This window comes from Orbicella faveolata, unplaced genomic scaffold, assembly GCF_042242905.1.
Source record: "Orbicella faveolata isolate gen_17 unplaced genomic scaffold, um_ofav_v1 contig_26, whole genome shotgun sequence".
NCBI classification, from domain to species: domain Eukaryota; kingdom Metazoa; phylum Cnidaria; class Anthozoa; order Scleractinia; family Merulinidae; genus Orbicella; species Orbicella faveolata.
The window spans coordinates 10,406,676-10,429,517 of NW_028301554.1; the positions used below are offsets into that span (position 1 = coordinate 10,406,676).

The following is a 22,842-nucleotide window of genomic DNA, read 5'->3' on the forward strand; positions in this document are numbered from 1 at the left end:
TTGTTAAAAGTTGTGTTCATAACTGGCATGATCGATCATTCATGTCTTAAGAACTTTCTAGGCGGTTCAAATTTAATACATATTTCACATAGTCACCTGCATTCTTCACCCTCTATGAGTATATTACGAACTAACAAGGTGACCAGCTCCCAGATGGCTTGATAGCCTAGTTGGTAGAGCACTGCACCGGTTTCGCAGAGGTCAGGGGCGGGTTCGAATCCCGTTCAACTCTAATTTTTATTTCATTATCTTCGGGTGTTATTGCGGTGATCATTCATGTCTTAACGTCTTCCTCCGCAGTTCAAATTTAATATATTTCATCAAGAGATGACGGGTAAATTATCACAAAATGCAATTTCGTAAAGAGACAACACTAGCAAAATATGCAGCACTGATGTAGATGGAAAATCTGCTTCAACTCGCTGCAAATACTGTTACTGTCAACATTTGCAGACAACATGTACGATCTCTCTACTCAAGCGAAAGGTTTTCAAAAGAAGAAGGCTCTGTTAATACGCAGGGTTGTTCGTCAATGAAGTTCCATTTTTTGCAGTACTTAAAACTATTCGGGATGCCGGAGGCCAATGGGCCAAAGAGTTAAAATAAACTATAAAGCAGTTTTCGTTAAAACGATAATAAAAAAAAGCATTAGGCCTAAGAAAACAAGGGACGAGAAATCATACCTGTCTATCAATGTATCCGCCAGGGGCGTAGCTAGGCTTTAAGCCATTAAGCACGGGCTTAACAAGAATTTCTGTAAATAATTTTTTTTAGTAAACGTAGCCAAAAGGCCATATTTTCTTTTTCTTACTATTCACTAGGGAATCACCGCTATATGAAGGTTTTATTTTGAAAAACAAAATAATGACTTTCAGTCTTATACATGAAAAAATGCTTTAAGGCAATTAACAAAGCAGAACTTTAAAATAGTTTTGCGCGCGAAAATTTAGTTGATGTACTGTTGTTGTTGTTGTTGTTGTTGTTGTTGTTGTTGTTGTTGTTTTGTTGGACGTTGGCAAAATTTGATATATAATTTCCGCTGTACAATTTGGGCTTAACTGGAAAAAATGACAGGCTCGAGGGCCGAATGAAAATCAATGAGTTTAGGGGAAAAAAGGATAAATACTTTAAAATCTGAAGGAAAAGGAAAAGAAAAAGGAAACAATAAATTCCTGCGTGGCAGCGATAAGACAAGGAGAAACACAAAACACCAAAACAAGCAGTCGTTAACTGAGAACAAGAAAAAAGAAACAATAGTTCTTATTATAAATAAAAAACGGGCTGTATGCGGGATATTCCCCCGTGTCCTGCAGTCCATCGGGGGAAGGGTTATTCGACCCCCAGGCCATTTGAGAATAACCACTATAATAACATATGGTGATTCGAACCCGGACATCCCTGAATCCCATGGGCAGTGAGCAAAATTAGTGAAGTGTATACTATGCTAATCTAGGTATTCTGATTGACAGCTTATACGTACTCTGCTCGTTACATACAGGCTTGAATAACTTCCGCCGGCCCAATTTCCAGAACAAATCCAATTCTTTCGCCAGCAAGAATTCTACCAGCACAAAGTCGAATTGTTTAGCAGACACAGAAGGGAATTTGAGCAGAATTATGAAAGCTAACCGCCTGAGAAAACTAGTGGAACCAAGTTAAGGCTTACATGTAACTGATATAAGCTCTAGCTAACCGTATACAAATGTAGTCCTAACTTGACTCCACTGCTCTCTCTCGAGCGAATGTCCAGAGGTGTTATCTATAGTTTCCTCTGCCTGCGCCAGCGATGAATAATAATGATAATAATAATAATAATAATAATAGCAATAGCAATAGCAATAGCAATAGCAGTAGCAATAGCAATAGCAATAGCAATAGTAATAGTAATAGTAAAAGTAATAGCAATAGTAATAGCAATAGCAATAGCAATAGCAATAGTAATAGCAATAGCAATAGTAATAGCAATAGCAATAGCAATAGCAATAGTAATAGCAATAGCAATAGTAATAGCAATAGCAATAGCAATAGTAATAGTAATAGCAATAGCAATAGCAATAGCAATAGCAATAGTAATAGCAATAGCAATAGCAATAGCAATAGCAATAGTAATAGTAATAGTAATAGTAATAGCAATAGCAATAGCAATAGCAATAGTAATAGTAATAGCAATAGCAATAGCAATAGCAATAGCAATAGTAATAGTAATAGTAATAGTAATAGTAATAGCAATAGTAATAGCAATAGTAATAGTAATAGCAATAGTAATAGCAATAGTAATAGCAATAGCAATAGCAATAGCAATAGTAATAGCAATAGCAATAGTAATAGTAATAGTAATAGTAATAGCAATAGTAATAGCAATAGCAATAGCAATAGTAATAGCAATAGCAATAGTAATAGTAATAGCAATAGTAATAGCAATAGTAATAGCAATAGCAATAGCAATAGTAATAGTAATAGTAATAGTAATAGCAATAGTAATAGCAATAGCAATAGCAATAGCAATAGTAATAGCAATAGCAATAGCAATAGTAATAGCAATAGTAATAGTAATAGTAATAGTAATAGCAATAGCAATAGTAATAGTAATAGTAATAGTAATAGCAATAGTAATAGTAATAGCAATAGCAATAGCTATAGCAATAGCAATAGTAATAGCAATAGCAATAGCAATAGCAATAGTAATAGTAATAGTAATAGCAATAGTAATAGCAATAGCAATAGCAATAGCAATAGCAATAGCAATAGCAATAGTAATAGTAATAGCAATAGTAATAGCAATAGCAATAGCAATAGCAATAGTAATAGTAATAGCAATAGCAATAGCAATAGTAATAGCAATAGCAATAGTAATAGCAATAGCAATAGCAATAGTAATAGTAATAGTAATAGCAATAGTAATAGCAATAGTAATAGTAATAGCAATAGTAATAGCAATAGCAATAGCAATAGCAATAGTAATAGCAATAGCAATAGCAATAGTAATAGCAATAGCAATAGCAATAGTAATAGTAATAGCAATAGTAATAGCAATAGCAATAGTAATAGTAATAGTAATAGCAATAGCAATAGTAATAGCAATAGCAATAGCAATAGCAATAGTAATAGTAATAGTAATAGTAGTAATAGTAATAGTAATAGTAATAATAATAATAATAATAGATTTATATAGCGGTAAAATTATAAAATATTCTAAAGTGCTTTGCAATGTAAGATTAAGATTACAGTAAAAATATAAGAAAAATGTGTCTAAAAATAATACAATTTAAAAAACATATTATAAAACTATGGCATGCTATACGCTAATTTAAAAAAGTAAGTTTTTCACTTCGATTTAAAAACAGCCAGGGTTGGACTTAGTCTTATTTCACGAGGAAGTTTGTTCCAGAGAAAAGGTCCAGAGTGTGCAAAGGCGCGATCACCAAATGTCTTGTGTTTGGTTCTGGGAACAGCGAGAAGGTTATGGGCTTGGGAGCGCAGGCGATAAGTTGTGTTAGTCTTGAACGAGACTAATGATAAGAACTCTTCTACAAATGTCGCCCGCGTATTTTTCATATTTTTTCCATTTTTTAAACTCACCTAAGGTATCATTTATGCATTTGTGAATATATATATATATAAAAAATCGTTACCAGAACTCTCAGGCCAACAAAGGTGTCACAGCGTCAGGAGGATCAGTAAAGATTCCCAGTCCAAACCTCGCAGCATAAACGAACGTAGAAAGTTAAAAAATTGTGAGGACGGACAACTTCTGACGTAAAATATATAGTTTTTAAATTATCATCTGTAAATAAACACCGAGCGGGTATCCAGAGGCTGGACAATAAAAAGCGGTCTTCCATCCATCCTGGACACTTTGCACTATTTTGACCAAAGCGGCCGGGAACAATGAATTATGTAAAAACAGGTGTAACAAAAAAAAAAATGCGTTCTTAGTGAGGGTTACGTTTTGTAGTAAAAAATTAATTCACGGAAAAAGATTCCGGGACTCAAAGGAGGAAAGTTTTCATTGCTTTGTTATATTTCACTTAATCTCCTTTGTCTGGTATCCCTCCATTTCCAGGTAAACTACGAAAAAATACAAAATATATGAAAAAATTTACCACTAGGTGGTTATCATACAGTTGCACCCGCTATTTCAAACTCCAGGGAAAACAACCAATAGTTCGAAATAGCGGGAGTTCGAAATAGCCGATAGTAAATGACTTAAAGGCAAATCCGGAGGAAATGGTTTTCAGTTCGATATAACGGGGAATTCGAAATAACCGAGTTCAAATCAGCGGTGTCCCTACGCCGGAGGAATTTCAAAACGCAGCTTTATTTCTACGGTTAGGCCTACCGTCCACACCAATTCGTCACGAAAACGAAGCTTTTCGAAAACGCTCTTCAAACCGGAGGAGTTTGAAAACGCCCGCCCTTCGAGTCCTTTTCGTATTCGTGTGAACGGAAAACATCCCAAAACATTTTTGGAAAACGGAACTTTAAGTTTCGAAAACGATGGCGTCATGTGATTTCCCTGAACAAGTTTTCCTCAAACACAAATCCAAAATGACCGGTGATTGTTACGTTTTTTAATTTCTCCGGCGTAGTGTGGACGGAAGATATATATTTGATGCGTTTTTGGGGTGAAAGTCGCCGTAGGCGAATTAGCTACGCGGCGCTGACAAATTAGGTACCAGTTTCCCGCGAGAACGCGCCAAAAATTATGTAGCACGTGACCTCACGAATTTCGCCAAAACGCATGTATTGTGTCCTGCATGTCTGGTGCAGCGGCAAAAGTCTTCGTTTCTAATTTCCAGCAAAATTATAGGTAAGTTTGGCTTCTTGTTCGTCGATTTTTAAACAAGAATGGATTGTTCAACGACGAGTTTACGTATTTTTCATGGATCTTGGGTTTTACGGCCGCGAGGCGAAGGAATATTGTTGCATTTTTTCCGTACACCCAGGGTTTATTCCACGCAGGAAACACGTATATGGACCTATCTTTCACCAATTGTTTCACCCTTCCTAGAATATGAAGCTATGAAGTTTATACTGTCGATTTGCTTATGTGCCTTAAACGTGGAAGTCTGTGGGGAGGAGCAAAGAAACGAAAGTTTGCCTACAGTGATCGGCACATGTTCGAGAAAAATGCCAATGCAATGGGACTCATAAGTTGTTCTTTGTGGATGTTTGGGGCGAAATTCCTACTTTAAAGAGTATGGCTACCCCTTTCGTTGAAATGCAAATGCATTTCGGTGAACTGGTCGGTTTGATTGTGTTTTAATCGTCTGGAAAGTCGAAATTTTCGTTCGTGTTTCATCTTGGTAGACTGTGCTCATCTTGTTTGGTAGTCATCACCATTTTGGATTTGTGACTCAATCCTAGTTCGTTGTCATTTTCTGTGGACTACACGCCTTCTCTGTCTTGTTAATTTCGATCCGTTGAAAGTAAAATAATAGCCTTACTTAATCAGGGGAAGCAAAATAAATTTGAGGGACTGCTTTATCGCGAGTAATAAGGTGAACTGTTAAATATGCATTTGACGTATGCGAGCACTTCCGTTCTTTCAAGTTTCGCTAAACGGGCAGAACTTTGGCCGTGTGGCCTTAAAATTAATGTGTAATATGCTGTGAACTTCCTCATTTGATATATCTTTATTTAACTTTATTTTACAGGAAAGTTGTACATACTTTGTATATACTGTACAGATAGGGAACTAGCAAAATGAAAGGAGGAACAGCGGTACAAACATCACAGACCAAACACACAGACAGTATGACTACAAAAAAGGTAACTATTACCTGGTTCTTTAATTCACATGAATTAATCCTGGCTATTTCACTAAGATAGAGTTAATCTATATTGAAATCCATTCTCCATGGTGGTGGCATGTTATTGCATTTATAAGCTTACATTTAAACTTGTAGTTTTATAAATTGAGTTCACTACACTTCACTAATAACTTAAGAGAATATAAATTGATTGTAAGCTATGCAATGCAGAAAAGAAGCCATCAAGGGGTGATTTAAATAAACCTCCATGCTAAGTACGTCAAAGCCCTAAGATTTAGTCCATTAAAGTAAACAAAACAGACAATATCAACCACTTGTCTCATTCTTCCCAGTAATTAAGGATTAATTGATTCAAAATACTGACATTAGGTAGCCAAATACCCTACCTTTTTCTTAAATCAGTTGTGCCAGTCACATCAAGTTCTAAATTTGTACTGAAAAAGATAATCTGACTGCAGGAAAATTCATAATATAATATTTTCTAAAAATATAACATATGTATCTGTACTATATACAGCCTGGCTTAATTCTTGATATCCCTAAGAAGTACCATGGAAAATAGTGTCATGGGTATGTTCAGGGTATGAATGTAATGGTGCTTTGGCATTTTGCAGCCTACTGCGGAACAAATCAGATATGCCCAGCTTTTAAATACAGAGGATGCCAAAGTAATGAGAGAGAAGATCAAGCAGGTAATATTTAATCTGATAGAGATTCGACAAATGTTGCACAATAGTATGTATTCCACAGATAAATGTCAAAAATATAGTTTCTGATGACTGAGTAACTTGGAAATGAATAAGCCAGAAATTAATATTCTGACAGCATTTTCTAGTGTAGAACATGTCCTAATCTGACTCTTTAGACAAAGATTGCAAAATTAATCACCTGCATGTACACCAGCATTAAAACTGCCTATTATAAAACTTTGTGGCAACCCTGATTACCATCAGTATCTGTGTTGTCCATCTGTTCCGTTTAAAACTTTTCTGACCTTGAATGTAAGCCTCGGGCATTTGCAAATATTAAGTCCTTAGGTATTGGAATACATCCGACTGTATAGTGTGTCCTAGATAACTGAGTTAGCCATTCTCAAATTATTGTCTATTGGGTGATTCCAGAAAATATCCATGCCCTTCTACGGGTGGTATGAACATTTTAAACCCCCCTTGCCTTCAGAAATTTCATGATGCTTGACCCTCCCCAGTCTTCCAAATTCCAAAATCGTCAAACCCCTCGCTTCTGGATTTTTTTTTTTACTTCAGCCATCTGCAGTTCCTTGTTTGACTCTCTGCATCTTCCAACGAAAGATATTTTATGCTTTCACATCTTGCCAGAAGTTTTTGCCAACAATTTTCAGTGACACAACTGTCTACAGGGCTCAAAATTACAACCAATATGATCACATGCATTCATGACTTAATGTTTAGGGACTAAAACTTCCTCTATTTCAGTTGCATTTTACAACTAGTCTTCTACTAAACTACTAAGAAATAAAAATTTAATTTGTTTTGTGTGTTAGTTACCATGGAAATTAGATCATGCATGGGCAAATCCTGCCTAACTTATATTCGATATTATGAATGTCATTCATTTGATTGATCAGATGCCATTACATCGGTTTCTTTATGGGCTGTCTTGTTAATTTCGATCTAGGTATTACTGGCACATAGTAAACAAATATGGTGGTTCATCGTAAAAGATCAATCTGACAAGAAATTCATCAACTTGAAGGCTTCTGAAACCCAATGTACAACCTGGATTTTATTGGTTTTTTTTCTGTAAATGAACATGAACACTTGCATGATCAATCGATGCTTGTCTTGTATCTTGCTTTCCACGGTTGTCAGCAGTCTTGTCAGTTCGTTTGTGCTTTCACACTCTTGTACCCTCCCCCCATCATGCCCTTGGAGTTCCAATAATAACTATTGTAAGTACCCCATGCTGTTGGATTTCCAGTTCAAAGAACCCCTTGGAATTCTGAAAAGCCGCCCCTGGTATAGGTATGGATATTTTCTGGAATCATCCTTTTTCACACTGGATGTCTCATGTTGGTATAGTCACACTTGGCTGTTTTTTTTTTTTTTAATATCTGGGTACAAGATGAATTTGACTGTTAACAATATGAGTATAGAGAGCTAACAAGGATCTGCTACTTTGTTTTTAAATGCATACGCAGTTAATGTGTGTTTTGGTGCTTGTATGTGCCATGCAAAAGGAGCTCAGTCTGTTAATTTAGTTGCCTAGTTACTTGAAAAATTTGGTTACATTGTTTAACTTTTAGGTGGCTGATGTGACAGGCTACAATGATGACGTTGTGAGCATTGCTCTACATGATTGTAATTTTGACACTGAAGCCACAATTAATGCTTTATTGGAAGGAAGACAAGACCAGGTTTGATAGTATTTAAAACTTTTGTTTTATTCTTGAACACTTTAACTTCATTAGCTTCTTAGCTTCTTTGTGTATTTTTGTTTATTGACAGTTTGTCTCAGTCCCTTTTTAAGTGCTTATTTATATGACAAACACAGTCTATCTTGTGAATGTGTATGTTGAACTCTGTATGCATAAGTCTCAGATTTTGTGTTAACTGGAAGTCTGAAGCTACATCCTTAGTTACAGCTATTGGAAAACTGTACATTGCTAACAAAAACTGACACATAAATGGATTTTCCCAACGTTAATAGGAGTGTTGGGGTACTTCATAATTTGAAGTGTTGTGTGTTTTCTTTGTAAATTTGTCCAGAATTATACATGTAGATCAGTTATATAAACCTTTGTGTTTAGACACTTCCTGAATTTGGAAACTACAAAAATTTATAGGGGACCATAACTTCATACTTGTATGAACCATTTGCAGAGTGAATGGGTTATGAGAACGACCAAAAAGAAGAAACATCAAACTCCTGTCACTCAAGGCATCGATACAATCATCCCCACATCACAGGCAACACCACCGACAACTACAGCACCTACAGCAGCTAAACCAGGAGGGCCACGACAACCTAGAGGCAAAGGTACAGTTGTCCATTTTCAAACTGTGAAAAAGTTGTATTTACAACTGAATTTTTGTGAAAAGCAACCCATTGACTGTTGTCTTCTTTGCTTGTGAAAGGTAAATTCCTACAAGCAAAAGTGACTTATGTTTTATTGAATTTAGCTATAAGTATAAACTTGCTTGAGGGCAAGTGGGTTTAGTTGATTATCAATATTTTTACAGTTTGTTATCTGTGTTTACTCAGCCTTTTGACTCAGTAGTTAACATTCTTTGTTCTATTTCATTGCTTTATTGTACCCAGGGAGGAATAGACAGTCGGGAGAGCATAACAACAGTTCAGAAAAAGATAACAAGAATGAAGGAACAGTTACCAACAATGACAGAAATGCTGGAGAGAGTGGACGTGGAAGAGGGTCTAGAGAGGACAGATGGAGTGATAGAAAACCTGGTGGCAGAGGTGCAGAACTTTTTGTTGGCATGCTTATAGATGACTATGCTATTGTTCTGTGACTAATCAAATGTTTTTGGGCACATAAAGTATCAGTGATAATTTTGTCTTGCAGCCTATGAATAGCCTCTAAGGGTTATGTGTATAAGAGTACTCTCAACAACATCTAGATTACTACAGTCTGCTTTACTGTCTAGTGTGAAGCACAGACTGAACACCAAACCCTCAGGTACATCCTTTGTATATGTCTAATTATGATGTCATATGAATAAAGTTGCTGTTGTGTTTGTTAAGGTGGCCCACCAAGGAGGGGTGGAAGAGGAGGTGGAAGGCCTGGGTGAGAAATGTTTTGTTTGCTGTTTTCTGATTTTTTTTTTAAGTTTCTTAATTTCTTAATTTTCTGTGGACTGCTTTTCACAGAAGGAAATGAGGCAGAATTTCTTTAGAGCAAGAAAGTATGATGCTGAATGTGATACATTGTATGGAGCATAATCAAGTCATGGACAATCTGCAAGATGCTTATGGGGCCCTTACAATGTTTTATGTTTTAATTTGCTTTTGTTCACAAAATATTAGGAGATCATTCCAATCTCGTGGACGAGATCGACCCAACAGATTTGGTGGAGGAAACAGAAATGCTTCAAACTCCACAGCAGTAAATGGACCAAAAGTGAACGGTAAGGTGCATTGTACCTAGTAAATGCAATTCTTCAACAAATAGATTAATTAAGTTATTTTTTGTGTTGAATAGGGACAGAGATGTGGGGGGATAATGACGATGATGTTTCAAAAGAGAAGGATTCAGAGCGTGAGTAAATGATGAATGGTTTAGAGGCTTTGTAGATACTCAGTGAACAACACCTTGGTGGAATCAATCCTTTTAGGTTTAAAGTTAAAGAAATTCTCTTCACCCTGATTGTTCTTGTTGTGTTCATGGGTATTGCAATCATGAAAAAAAACTATCAGCAACTTAACCCTATTTACCTGGTGGAGAGGAGGGTACAAATTGCCCCTGCCTATTACAACGACAGCATTCAAGCTATAGCTGTAGTGGTCAAACTTTGTGACTTTTCCCAAAAATTAACTGGGGACATTTTGGCGGATGAATTGTTGAGCAAATTTAAACATTATGAAGGAATAAGAGTAGTTTTCATTATTACTGAGTTTTTCAAAACCCAAAACCAAGTTTTGACAGTGGCCAGTTGCAACAAACATTAATCATATACTGAATACTAGAAGCAATGGCAAATATATGTTATCAAGCATGGAAAACACAAGTGACAAAGTCAGGATTGGTTTGTGTTTGTTCCAGATAAGTTGAGTACATTGTTCAAGTTTTTAAATCAGTTACAGAGTATAGTAAAGAAAACCACCAGTTTCAAATCTTACGGGGTTAAAGAGTGATATTTTTAAAGGAATCAGGTTGAAAAAATGTAGAATTTATTTGTGACAAGTTCCCTTTTTGTTTTAATTAATGAACAGACACTGCAGATCTAATTCCACCAACAACGGAAGAGTGGGGAACAGAGGAATGGACTCCAGTAGAACAGGTAAATGAAATTTGAAGCAATTAAACAGCATGTTAAATTAACATTTCACACCTTTGGCTTTTTCTTAGTTGTTTAATCGCATTTATTGTACTGTATCTGAATTATTTCATCGCATTTCATTCAAACTCTCTGATGAATGCTTCTGTGTTAAAGTTTCAATAATTTTGTTCTTTGTTTTCAGAATTATTATAACTAATTTTCCCAGACTGGATACATTTTGATTTGTTGCAAAACTCATTCTCGTTTGACTTAACAATCTTTTACAGTCAGCAACATCAAGCGCCAATGATACATTGTTCAACAATACCGTTTCGTCCTCTCATTCATGGCCGGTAAGTTCTGACAGCTCTATAGTCTCGTGGGATGTGGACACTGAGACAGTCAGTAACTCAACAGCTCCTACAGTGCAGACCACAGACAGTAGACAGAAGGTTCCTGAGAGTAATGCTCCCTTTACACCAGAGAGGTGAGTGACCTTTGGCTTTCATTTTTGTCTGTCGATTTAAAGAAAGTAATCAATCTTGATAAGAAGATGGTCAGCAAGTGTGGACTGAGTCAACAGTTTTTAAGTCCAGGCTTGGGTTTTCATTTTTTAATGGTCAACAATGTAGTGAGTTATCGCTCATGTTACCTGCCTCCTTTACTTCAGTGTTGACATGGCAATTATACATTCCAAACTTGCTTCAAATCAACCCGCAAGTAAAGACCAGTACTCTGCAGTGGAATTTTCCATGCCTCGTATTCCACTCCCTGGTGAGCTGCACAACATACACGACCATCAAGACTCAATCAGTAAGCTCTTGGATAAAGTCAAACTGTCTGCCTCTGTTGGTGTGTCACCTCAGAATTCTTTGACAACAATACAAGCTCAGCCACAAAGACAGCCACGCACTAGCAGAACAAAGAGGTCACAGAAAAGCCAAGTAAGTAACAGTACTAGAAGATGTAAAATCACTTGTTTGTGAAAGGACAAACTTGTGCATTCTAACCAACCTAAACTCAGTGGTATGTAATTTTAATATCAAGTTACATGTAAAAGTCTCTGGATAGTAAGTTAAAGGTAAGCTTTTAATATGGATAGCTCCCTGATATGGACACTTGTGATAATTATGATGGTTGACTTGTTCCTGTGGAGAAAGAAACTAAAATTTCTGTTTTAATTAAATTTTGTAGTACCTCCATTTATGTATGTATGGTTACAAATAATGTTAACCAATTTAATGTGGATAAGCAGATTCCTGTTCAAGCTGTAGAGATGCCTGGATCAATGAATGACAATCTTGATGTACAAGTGAGTGCTATATATACTACAGATACATTTGAACCGTGCTAACATGAGCACCATAAGAACTTGATCATATTAACAGGCTTGGTCCAGGGTACAATATCAGTACTAATTGATTTTAAATGCTATCAGAAATATAATTCTTACACTCCTTGGGCTTCTCTTTGCAGTACAGGGAACACAGCTGATGCCTTTCATTGTAAATGTTTTTTTGTTTTGTAATGTAAAGCAAGTTTACTGGTCTAACTGTGGGGGTTCAGCAAGTTGTTATAGCTGTGAATATAGTAGGGAAATTGAGCAAAGCTGTGTGTCCTGTGTACCACATTGGGGATTGGATCATCTCATTTTAGTGATATTCCTTGATGAAGGTCTTCATTGATGGAAACATCATTTATATTAAACTTTGATTTGTTTGTGACTTTAGTTTGGAAACTTGGAGTTTGGTGGTGATTCTGTCAGTAGCCCACGGAAAAAGGAGGTGAGTTGAAGCTCAAGTGGTCTCTAAGGTGTTGAGTTGTTTGATTTCAACTATCATGAACAAGTACACGTAATTTTAAAGAAAATAGTTTTTTCTCATGGAGCATACATTGACAAAATATTTTCTGCACTTTTCAGGAATTCCCTACATCTGTCCCTGTAGTAGAAGACACAAGGTCTGATGAGCAAAGGTGAATTCTTCTTCAACAACCTTTTGTTGGTAGCAATGTTTCCTTTTTGTAGCTGTTATATTGACTGTGAGTATAAACACTTCTAGTTCAACCAGCAGCAGTGATTCACCAAGTCCACCACTAGAATCACAGCATGTTGTGACAAGTTTACCATCCTCTCCCATCACCACATCCATCCCTATAGCAACTACCGCATCAGCTTCCTCAAGTGTGACAACGTTAGAGGAGAGTTCACCCCGACACTTCCAGCACCCATCTCCTCGCACCCAACAACAGCCACTTGTGTCTCAAGTAACAAAGGTTTGTAGCAAGGTGCTATAGAAGAGATCTTTCCTCCTTGGATTTCAAAGTTTATTTTTGTTAATAAGTAAAACACTCAGCAGAACCCGTGATTGTGTCATTTCTTTTCTTGTAGCAAATCACACCAGAGCCAATTCCACTGCCTTCTCAGCTGGATTCAAGAGAGAACTCCATGCCAGGCAAGCCACCACACAGTAATGACCAACAGAATTCTCCTGCTAGTCTTCAACCATCTGGCATTCCATCGCCATCTCTAAGTGGAACAAATCTTAATCAAACTGGTTCTTCATCCCCATTGAGACCAACTCTGTCTTCCACAATGCAGAAGGATATCACTCTGGACACAAGAGTTTACCAGGTAAAACTGGAGTAGACCTTTTATTCATTCTACTTACCAGTATATTAATATTTGGGTTGAAACATCTTGTATCCAGTTGGATCCATCCTCACAAATGGCATCTTTCATTGGTAACTCGGCATTCATGCAATGTGTATTATGTATACAGTTGAACCTCCTCTAATGGGCACAGCAGAAAGTCCATACATTCACTTTTGTTTTAACCTCTCTACAACAGTCACCTCTCAACAAGGGCAAAAGCCACTAAAACACTTCCCAACTGCCAAAGGAACCTCTTGACAATGGCCAGTTAATCAATATTACTGACAAACGTTGAATACAAAACCACACTTTTTATTGGAAAAGGTCACCAAACTTGGTGTGTATTATGCGTCACTGGTCTCTTTTTTTATTTAGGTTTTGTTTTATTGATATATTTTGATTGTGTTACTTATTTATAGGCTAAAGTAAACCATGTTTTAAAGAAACAAAAGTTATACCCCCGAAAAGAACAGTTGTCATATCACCCCTTTCTCCCCATAGTGGCTATCTCTCTACAATGGCCACTTTCCTCTGTCCCAAGGTGGCTGTTGTATAGAGGTCTGACTGTATATTAAAAATGTGTATTGTTCACAGAAACATCATGTACCCCAGCCAACAGTTCCATCTACAAAAGACAAGCTTGGTACCAACTCACTAAGCAGCTCTGCTGGGTCCACCTCTGTGCCACGGAATGATCTTTCCTCTGTAGAACCACTTCAGCCTCCTCCTGGGGTGTCTGTGCCTCTAACAGTCAACCAAGCTCCTACCTCCACAACATCTGGCTTCACAACAGTGACCATGTCAGGCTCAGGAAAACCAGTCTCACACACAAGTAAGTTGATCTTCCAGAGCTGTCCTTATAGGTTGTTCTTTTTTTGCTTTGTTTTCTCATTTGCATAACTGAAAAAGAAATGATAAATTGATAGGCAGTGGAATTTGGTGATGGGGACAAGTATGTGGTGGATAAGTTAAGTATTAATTAAATGAGATACTTAACTTGCTAAAAATGATCATCAAATTTTCAAATACAAATGTAAGTTATCTAGTAAATAACTTTGGATTGAATTGTTTAAAATCGCTATGCATGTCTTCTTTTAATGTGTATGACAAAAATTATGTTCAAGTCTATATTTTCATTTAATGCGTCTTTATTCCTAAGTCAGCTTTTGTTTTTAGTTAAGGTTTTGATTGTCTGTTTTTTTTTATTTTCAGCCAAACCGTCATTACCTCCAGGAGTGTTACCAATGAACACTCTTTATGGTATGCAGCAAGGCCTCATTCATGCTTATGTAAGTAGCAACACCTTTTCTCTCCTTTCCCACATACTTTTTGTATGGTGGATCAATGTCAACTTACCTGTGTTGTATTCTTTATCCCCCTTGCAGCCCTTGCCATATGGATATGAAGATCTTCAAAGACTACCAATGGTATTATTATCTTCTTTTCCACAATTCAGTTTAGAACTCAGAAGGGATTTGACATTGAAAAAAAGATAACCACGTACCTATATCACAGAAGAGAACTTGTCACACAGATAGGGTTTTGGGAAACAAGAAGCACCCTTTGCTATAATTTAATATCCACCTGATTAATGTACATGTCAGGCGATTGCAAGCCAATCATGAAGTTGGTTAGTATCACTGATATTTTTTCATTTTGCTTTTTTCATGCAGTCTGCATACTATGATATGCCTCCATTTCAAGCTGCTGGTAGAGAGGGCCTGTCTACAACATTTCATGGTAAGAACACATACTTGACTGAATAAGTTCCATTAGACAAGTTGTTCTGACTTGCTGTGTGTAGAACAGATACCCATAAAAGGGTAACAAGCCTTCCTCAGAAATATCCAGAGAAGAGGCTTTTCATCATTTTCATTTTTACATTTCATCTATTGAAATGCAAATATGAAAGGATAAAGACTTCTGTTGGAGAGAGAAGGTGTTGAGTTTTGAAGATCATTTCATGATTTGGTGTCAGGTCTTTTTGATACAGTCGTTTCAGTACAAATGAAAGTTGATTCAATGCAGCATTCAATGCAGCCTCCTCCTCCATGTATTCAGTGGAGAAAATTCCTAGACCTTCTGACTAAGGTCTTTGCCCTCTGGGATGAGTTTAACTCCGGAGCCTACAGTGCAAGAAAACTCCTGAGGGTGTGCCGTTACCTTAATGGCCTAGTAGCTTCCTCAGTTGACTTTAAAATAATGTGTATTGAATTGCCTTGTATTGAAGTGGCTTGTATTGAAACTACGTTGTATGAAAATGACCTGGTTTCTGGAATTTCCATTGTGAACCTTTTGTTGTATGTTGTGTTTGATAGGTGACCAGAAGTTTGGACGCACTGATGCATCTTCTCCAGTTCCAACATCCTTAAACCAGACGGTGACGCTTCCACAGGCACATCTTCAGCAGCAGGCATTCATTAATGCTACAACAATGCCACACCCTTATGGATATGGTGGACTAGCATTTTACCCTGGAGCTGGAATGATGGCCGGGGGTTTCCCAGCATACACTACACCCATGTATCAGGTACTTACACCAGCAGTTGACTTTAAGGTTCATTTTCACTTTGTAGAGAATAGCATACCAAAAGACAATATTTACTAGTATTTAATTTTATTTCACATTTTCTACCACAAGATATCATTACATTTGCACTCACTTACACTTTTTTCCATTAGTTTTTCATTAATGCTAAACCAAAGCAAAATAATTCAATTACAGTTATGAGAGGGAAATGCTAAAAGAGCAGTCTAATTACACAAAAACAACGTAATTAAGTAACATTCAACAAAGGCAAGAGAGTTGTCCATCTTTCTTGGAATTCTGTTTGCTACGGCAGCTGCTTCGTATATGAGCAGTCTTTCTTTCAATAATGCAAAAAGATTAAACAGCACAGAAAAAAACATGAGGGAGTTAGAGTCTGTTTTCTGTCTAGAAAGATGTGAAATTTTGCAATTTTGTGGTGAAGTTGCTTCTCAAAGAAGAGGAAAAGACTACAGTCAAGTAAACAACAGGGCTCGAGACTCTAAAAATTGAGCTGGAAAAAGGAAAAAGTGCTTTACAGCTGGGGACTGACAAACTAGTGGTGCTCCATATGACAAGATAAATAATCATAACAATTACAATTTCCTCAAATGTGATTGGTGCATAAACTGGTGTATTTTGCTCTAATTAATCTACAAAGTTGTAATCGGACAGTGTAATCAGACAGTTGGCTTTAATTGGACACTTGTGATTGGACATTTACATGAGCCAATCATTTTAAGTCCTCTCCACCAAATCCCAGTGTTTCCGCCAGACCACGCCATTGCAGGAATCCTGTGTTGGAATCAGAGATGGCCCCCAGAAAAACGAAAAAAGTGCCAATTTGGCCCTTTCTAAAGATAGGTTCATAGGCTATCTGAATCACCAATGCAACTAACATTTCATCCTTGGCAACCAAAATTTCTGGTTTAGTCCCCACAATGTCAACTACATTTCTCTGTGTTGATGATCAACAATGGTTATTTTGTCACACATAATGTCCCACTAGAAAATCATTGAAAACATTCAACATTCTAAAACATTCAACATAAGAAAAGAAGCCAATCCGTCCTTTTGCTTTGCTGTGCTGTTTGCTGTATTGATTCTTTCACATCGGAAAACTTCCAAATGGCTGACCATGTTACAAAAAAATGCCCTATAATGCATTGCAAACCCTTGGTCATTGACTACGTCATGTACACCTAAGGATTGTTCTTCTGTAATGCACGGATCCTTCATACTGGTATCTAATTCGAAAGAAACTTTATAGAGTAGAAACACTTACTATTAAATTTTATCATAGACCCTAATAAGCTGCTTTATTTTCCTTGGTACCCTGATGCATCTTTTCCTTCTGTAGCTTTCAATTTATTTGCCCCTTTCCTAAAAAATTGGCCCTAAAAAAGATCTTCAGGGGCCAATTTGGCCCTCGTGTAGAATTTTCTGGCTGAAACACTGAAATCCACCAATCGCAACATTGATTACAGTCACTATAGTAACCAATTCAAGAGACTGATTTTGTAAAATTGTGGTTAAGTTTCCGGTGACTGTCTTGAAAGAAACTTAACAGCCATGTTGTAAGCTATTCCCATATTCTTAATTACGATATTTAAAAATGACTATCAAAAGCTATTTTTCAAATTGTGGGAAATTGTAATGGTTATGATTAATTGGTAACAAGACATCATGTCATCCAATTCAGTCTGTAATCACACTCGTGATTAACAAATCAGACTCCCGCTTCGAGGTTGTCCGATTTTCTTAATCACTTGTATGATTACAGGCCGAATTTTTTTTCCCGTTTGTTTTGTTTGTCTTTCCCTAGAAATAACTGCTATGTAGGTTATCACTTACATGATCATGGCAGGAAACTAATTTATTTTTAATTTTATTTCTTATATTACTTTCTTATACAGATGCCAACAAAAACACATGGGAATGCTTCTCAATACCAATCAGCTTATACCTCAGGTCAACATGGAACTCATAATTTTGCATCTGGTAGGTTTACTATGTGGATAATGAACATTACCTGATAATGATCAACGATGAGAATTGTAGTTCCTTACTTGTACCTTTTGTCAGAATTGTTACATTTTGGTTTTCTGTTTCAACAGGATATGATGATCTAAATCAGAGCCATGACTTTGGAAAGTCTGGTTACCATACATCGGTTTCACCATCGCAAAGTAAATCTAATGCAGGTTTGTGACATCTTGTTTCATATGATAGTTATCTACTCAAATGACCACTGTTCAACACTTGTCCCTTTTGGATTGTTATATTGTATGCTTATCATCTTTTATTCAATGCATTTACAGGGGCAGTTGTAAGCAGTGCCTCGGATCTCTCTGGAGCTTCTTATAAGCCTCAGGTTGGAAAGGTAAGTGCTGTTGATGCTCTTTAGCTTGGCAAGTAAACAGTGCCATTTGATCATGTGGGTGGGCTCCTGTGATATTTAATGGTATTCTTTTTTGATCCTTTGTTTAGTTTAATGACAACAAACCATTTATTGGCGGTACACCACCACCAGCATTAAATCTTTCCATGACAGGACAACATGGTCCCTTGGGCAGCTATCCTCACACAGGACACCCATTCATGTCAATGATGACTCCTGTCCAGCAACACCACCCACCATCCCACTACCATCACCACATGCCTCATCATATGGAAACAGGGCAGCCAGGAACCTCCCAGAGGGGGTCTCAAGGACAGGGGCCCAAACAAGGACAAAACAAGGGCCATCAAGCTGGCTACCAAGGATCACCTTTCTGGTCTGGAACAAATTGAATGGCAAAAATGCTTAAATGTAATGCGCTCAAACAGAATTGTTTGCAGTGTAATATTGATGCAGTACTGGTCTGTTCCTCCTAAACTAGTGTGAATTGTGTTCCCCAAGAGTAATGTTATTTCAAAACCTTTTAGGATGTAAATGATGTGTACAGGCCCCCTTACAACAGGCATGTAAATGTGTTTTGCAATAATTTAATGTTTTCTTAGGTAGCCACAGCAAGCATTTTACAGATTGTAATCTTTGAAATAAACACGGATAATTTACTATGAATTTTGCGACATTTTTGTTTGAAACAAACTTAAAACCCATCCCTTCTTTCAAATAGTGGAATGTAAAATGATTGACAAGAAATAGGCAAGCAACATTGAGGCCCTCTTGTTCCTAAAAAGAGTTCCTGGTCGTAGATTAAGTCACTTCTATCTTCTTCAGACTCCAGTACTGGGAAATGAACAAACCAGTTTTACCTTAAGGAGTGTTGAAGGTTCAAAAGTAATACTCGATAGCTTTGATTTGAATGGTCACACCAGTGCTTTCCCTTGTAGACTAAAATGTTAAAACTTCCTTACAGTAGCAGTGGTGTCCTTAATGCTTTCAGCAGGGGGCAACTGGTTTTCACAGGGGGCAAAGTGTTTTAAACTGAATTTATTTATAAGAACTTTCCTCTACATGGTCAAACCAAGCAGGCAAAATTGTCCTCGTAGCTGGTCAATTTGCCCGGTGCTCAGCCCTTAATAAGAAACCTGAGTAGAATTGTTGTAAACCCTAAACAAAAGTAGTTGCCAGTGTTACAGACAAAGCAATGATTTTACAGCTCTCTCTTTCCCTGACATTTACACAGTTGCTATTTATCCAGTAGATGCACCAGCCAAGGGCATGTGGAGAACTTGACGTAATTTATCAAACACAAGACCATTTTACCACATTTCCAAACACCGGTACCAACACCAAGAAGTGGTGGAGGTCACGGTTTCGAATAACGTTGAAGCCCTGATTTTTTCAGGCTTCTTTCCAATTGCTTAAACTGGAAAATTTACTGTGATGATCATTCTTCACTTTCATCTACAACCGCAGTTCAAATATGAATTATTTCATATATACTTCACATCATTTCACTCCTCACAGGAAGATATGAACTCAGTTAATTGACCTCACTCCCAATGTGTGGCTTCATAATAGCTCAGTTGGTAGAACATCGTAGCGGTATTCACGCGGGTCATGGGTTCAAATCCCGTTAAAGTCCTGATTTTTTAAGGCTTCTTTCCAATTGGTTAAATTGGAAAATTTACTGCAATGATCATTCTTCACTTTCATCTACAACTGCAGTTCAAATGAATTATTTCATATATACTTCACATCATTTCACATCATTTCACTCATGGGAAGATATGAACTCAATTAATTGACCTCACTCGGAATGTGTGGCTTCATAGCTCGGTAGAGCATCGCACGGGTATTCGCGGAGGTCACAGGTTTGAATCCTGTTGAAGCTCTGATTTTTTCAGGCTTCTTTCCAATTGTTTAAACTGGAAAATTCACTGCAATGATCATTCTTCACTTTCATCTATAACTGCAATTCAAATATGAATTATTTCATATATACTTCACACTGAGAAGAGAGCTAAAAATAAAATGTAGGTAGGTAGGTAAACTCTGCATGCGAGCCAAGTGGCCCATCAGGCCGGAGCTTGTCCCGGTTTCTGTAGCATGAAGCGACTAGGAGTATTTCTACTTCCCCCTGGATGGGATGCTAGTCCATTGCAGGGTTACCCCCAGCATTAAGTTCACCGGTACCCATTTATACACCTGGGTGGAGAATGGCACTGAGAGTAAAGTGTCTTGCCCAAGAACACAACACAATGTCCCCGGCCAGGGCTTGAACCCAGACCGCTCGATCCGGAGACGAGCACACTAACCATAAGGCCACCGTGCCTCCCACATTGTCGCACAGTTTACCATCAGAAACGCAAACTAGATATCTCACATATCGACTCATTGGTCAGGTGTATTATTTGAATATCGCTGGTCAATCAAATTTTGGTGAAAATTTCAGTCAAACCGACTATCTCCTGTTGGTCAGTAAAAATTGTTGAAGTTTTCTTGTTTTACAGATATTTCATGAAGGACAGTTACTTTACCAAAAAATAAAATGTGCAGCACGGTATTTTTGATGAACTTTGAGGTGTTTAGGAATGCAGTAAGTTAATGTTTGGTATATCTTCTCAATCAAAACTAAAGCTAAAGAGGAAATGGAGGGATAAAATCATAAAAAGTTATGGTAAGCAAGATCAGATATCCAATTACTCATTAAGTTAATTAACCTGACACCACAGTTTTGAAAAGTTCTGCACATTCAAACTTCTACATTCTCAAACACTTTTTTTTCCAATATAGTACAATATATTTTACAATTCTCATGTTTCTAACGTATGCAAGACTAAAATGCTGTAAGCAACCTCTTGACCATTTTTTTAAAATGGACTTTATTTACAATATACAAACTGATCTTGGCAATGTGACTGTACAATAGACAAAATAACAGCTGTTACAAATTTCAATTTTCTTCAGGTCTGTTGGTCAAATTATGACTCTGAAGGCAAGCAGGCTTGAAAATTAAGTGTTATTCCTTGAACTGCCATTCTTGTCTGCACATGGGACACAGCTGTTGATGTAGCTGAGAATTGAGCCACTTGAGAATACAGTGCATGTGGAACACATGGGAACAACGACCCCAAACTGGAAAAGAGAATGCTGACTGTGTTAGTTGTGGTGATTTAATTTTCCTTACCTGTAGATCGGTGCCTTTGAGACACTTAAGAGGGAAAGAGGATGGCCTCCCCTCCTCTTCCTTCCCCCATTTATGACTGAAAAGATTTCAACCTAAACCAGTCAACATTTTGTACCCTGCCTCCATAATCGCAGTAAGAATCATGGGCCCACTTTCACCTGACAACTCCTTTTATTGCATCAATGATCCCATGTTCACTTTTAGTTACTTCCCCACCCTGCTCCCTCTTTTAAACCTTTTTGCTTTGATTCCTAGGAAACAAAAGTACATAGTTCTGGCTTCAGGGGTAAAACATGTTCTTGCCTGGCAAACGAAGTGGGGAACACATGGTCAGATACTGATAAAATGACCATCAACCACAAAAGGAAATTAAAATGTACCAGAAATGAAAAGTTTTGATGACGGAAGTAATAACATTCTAAGCTAGATTCCTGGGGCATATCCAATAGCTACATGACCAGGGTATGCCCAGGAAGGAGGGATGTTGATGTCTCGTTACCTAAGGGACAGTCATCTCCTGGTATTTTACAATCGGGACAGCAGCCATCAAATGCCATACGGCAAATACCACAGTTGTCATCATTAGCCACCCAGCGCCATGTGGCTACTCCAATCCACCTGTGAACACAACAATCACAACATATTAAGTCACGTCAGATGGTTGGGGAATTTGAAAATTCAGGGTTAAATATGCATCAGGCAATTCCAGCATAGCCCACTCTCTTTCCCCCCAGGAAATAGCCTTTGCTCATGTCTTAATCCCAGACGTGGGGCATTGAAAATCTTATTTCTGCTGGGGGCCAGGCATTTGCCTTACCCTGGGACAACCCTGAAGCATTTGGCACCCAGCTTGTAGTTTTGGTCTTGCATTTGGCTGGGAATGCAAGACATGATGTTGTCTCATGTCTGTTTCACCTCCCGTTGATCAAATATAGGAACGGGTGGACTAAAGGAGATGGCATTACTGGAATTGACTGATGAACAAACGAGTGTCACCACCAAAAGGTCATCCTAAAAGCGTAGAGAGAAAGAAATGGCTCAGGAATGCATTTTCCAGGTACATAGTTAAACTAAAAACAGCGAAGTTACATGGAGCTATGTTATGCCAAGTGCAAACAAGCCTAGTAGATTTATCAACGTTTTATACTCACTCTGATATTGAACAGCATAGGGTGGCGATCATGAAAAAAAGAGATTCAAATTAGAAGTAGCATCCAGTAATAAAGAAAATATACAGCCCAGGAAGGCAAGAAAATTGTAACAAATAAAATAACTTACGTTTGATTTTGACTTTCATGCTTTCAAAATGGCCGCGAATGCTACTTTAGAA

At 37.4% G+C, this 22,842-nt stretch overlaps 2 protein-coding genes across 3 annotated transcripts; one reads left to right on the top strand and one right to left on the bottom strand.

Moving 5' to 3' along the window:
* The first annotated feature begins 4,702 nt into the window (after positions 1-4,702).
* LOC110053298 (uncharacterized) lies at positions 4,703-18,997 on the top strand. Of its 2 annotated transcripts, XM_020759515.2 has the most exons (26): positions 4,703-4,810; positions 5,658-5,772; positions 6,389-6,466; positions 8,059-8,169; positions 8,636-8,792; positions 9,075-9,230; positions 9,516-9,558; positions 9,798-9,898; positions 9,973-10,029; positions 10,704-10,771; positions 11,038-11,237; positions 11,421-11,694; positions 12,006-12,062; positions 12,481-12,534; positions 12,672-12,724; positions 12,811-13,024; positions 13,140-13,382; positions 13,998-14,235; positions 14,616-14,692; positions 14,789-14,830; positions 15,077-15,143; positions 15,722-15,933; positions 17,847-17,931; positions 18,048-18,134; positions 18,252-18,313; positions 18,421-18,997. In XM_020759515.2, the coding sequence occupies exons 2-26, from the start codon at positions 5,707-5,709 to the stop codon at positions 18,721-18,723; spliced, it is 3,105 nt and encodes a 1,034-aa protein (XP_020615174.2). In that variant the 5' UTR covers positions 4,703-4,810; positions 5,658-5,706; the 3' UTR covers positions 18,724-18,997. The 2 variants fall into 2 exon arrangements, with proteins under 2 accessions (XP_020615174.2, XP_089151642.1); XM_089295516.1 differs by lacking the exon at positions 9,973-10,029.
* A 2,060-nt stretch (positions 18,998-21,057) lies between these two features.
* Positions 21,058-22,784, bottom strand: LOC110053295 (anaphase-promoting complex subunit 11-like). The gene is made up of 3 exons (XM_020759512.2): positions 22,664-22,784; positions 22,012-22,130; positions 21,058-21,460 (listed from the first exon to the last, which is right to left on the bottom strand). Exons 1-3 carry the CDS (start codon positions 22,693-22,695, stop codon positions 21,345-21,347), a joined length of 267 nt encoding a protein of 88 aa, XP_020615171.1. The 5' UTR covers positions 22,696-22,784; the 3' UTR covers positions 21,058-21,344.
* Positions 22,785-22,842: the final 58 nt, after the last annotated feature.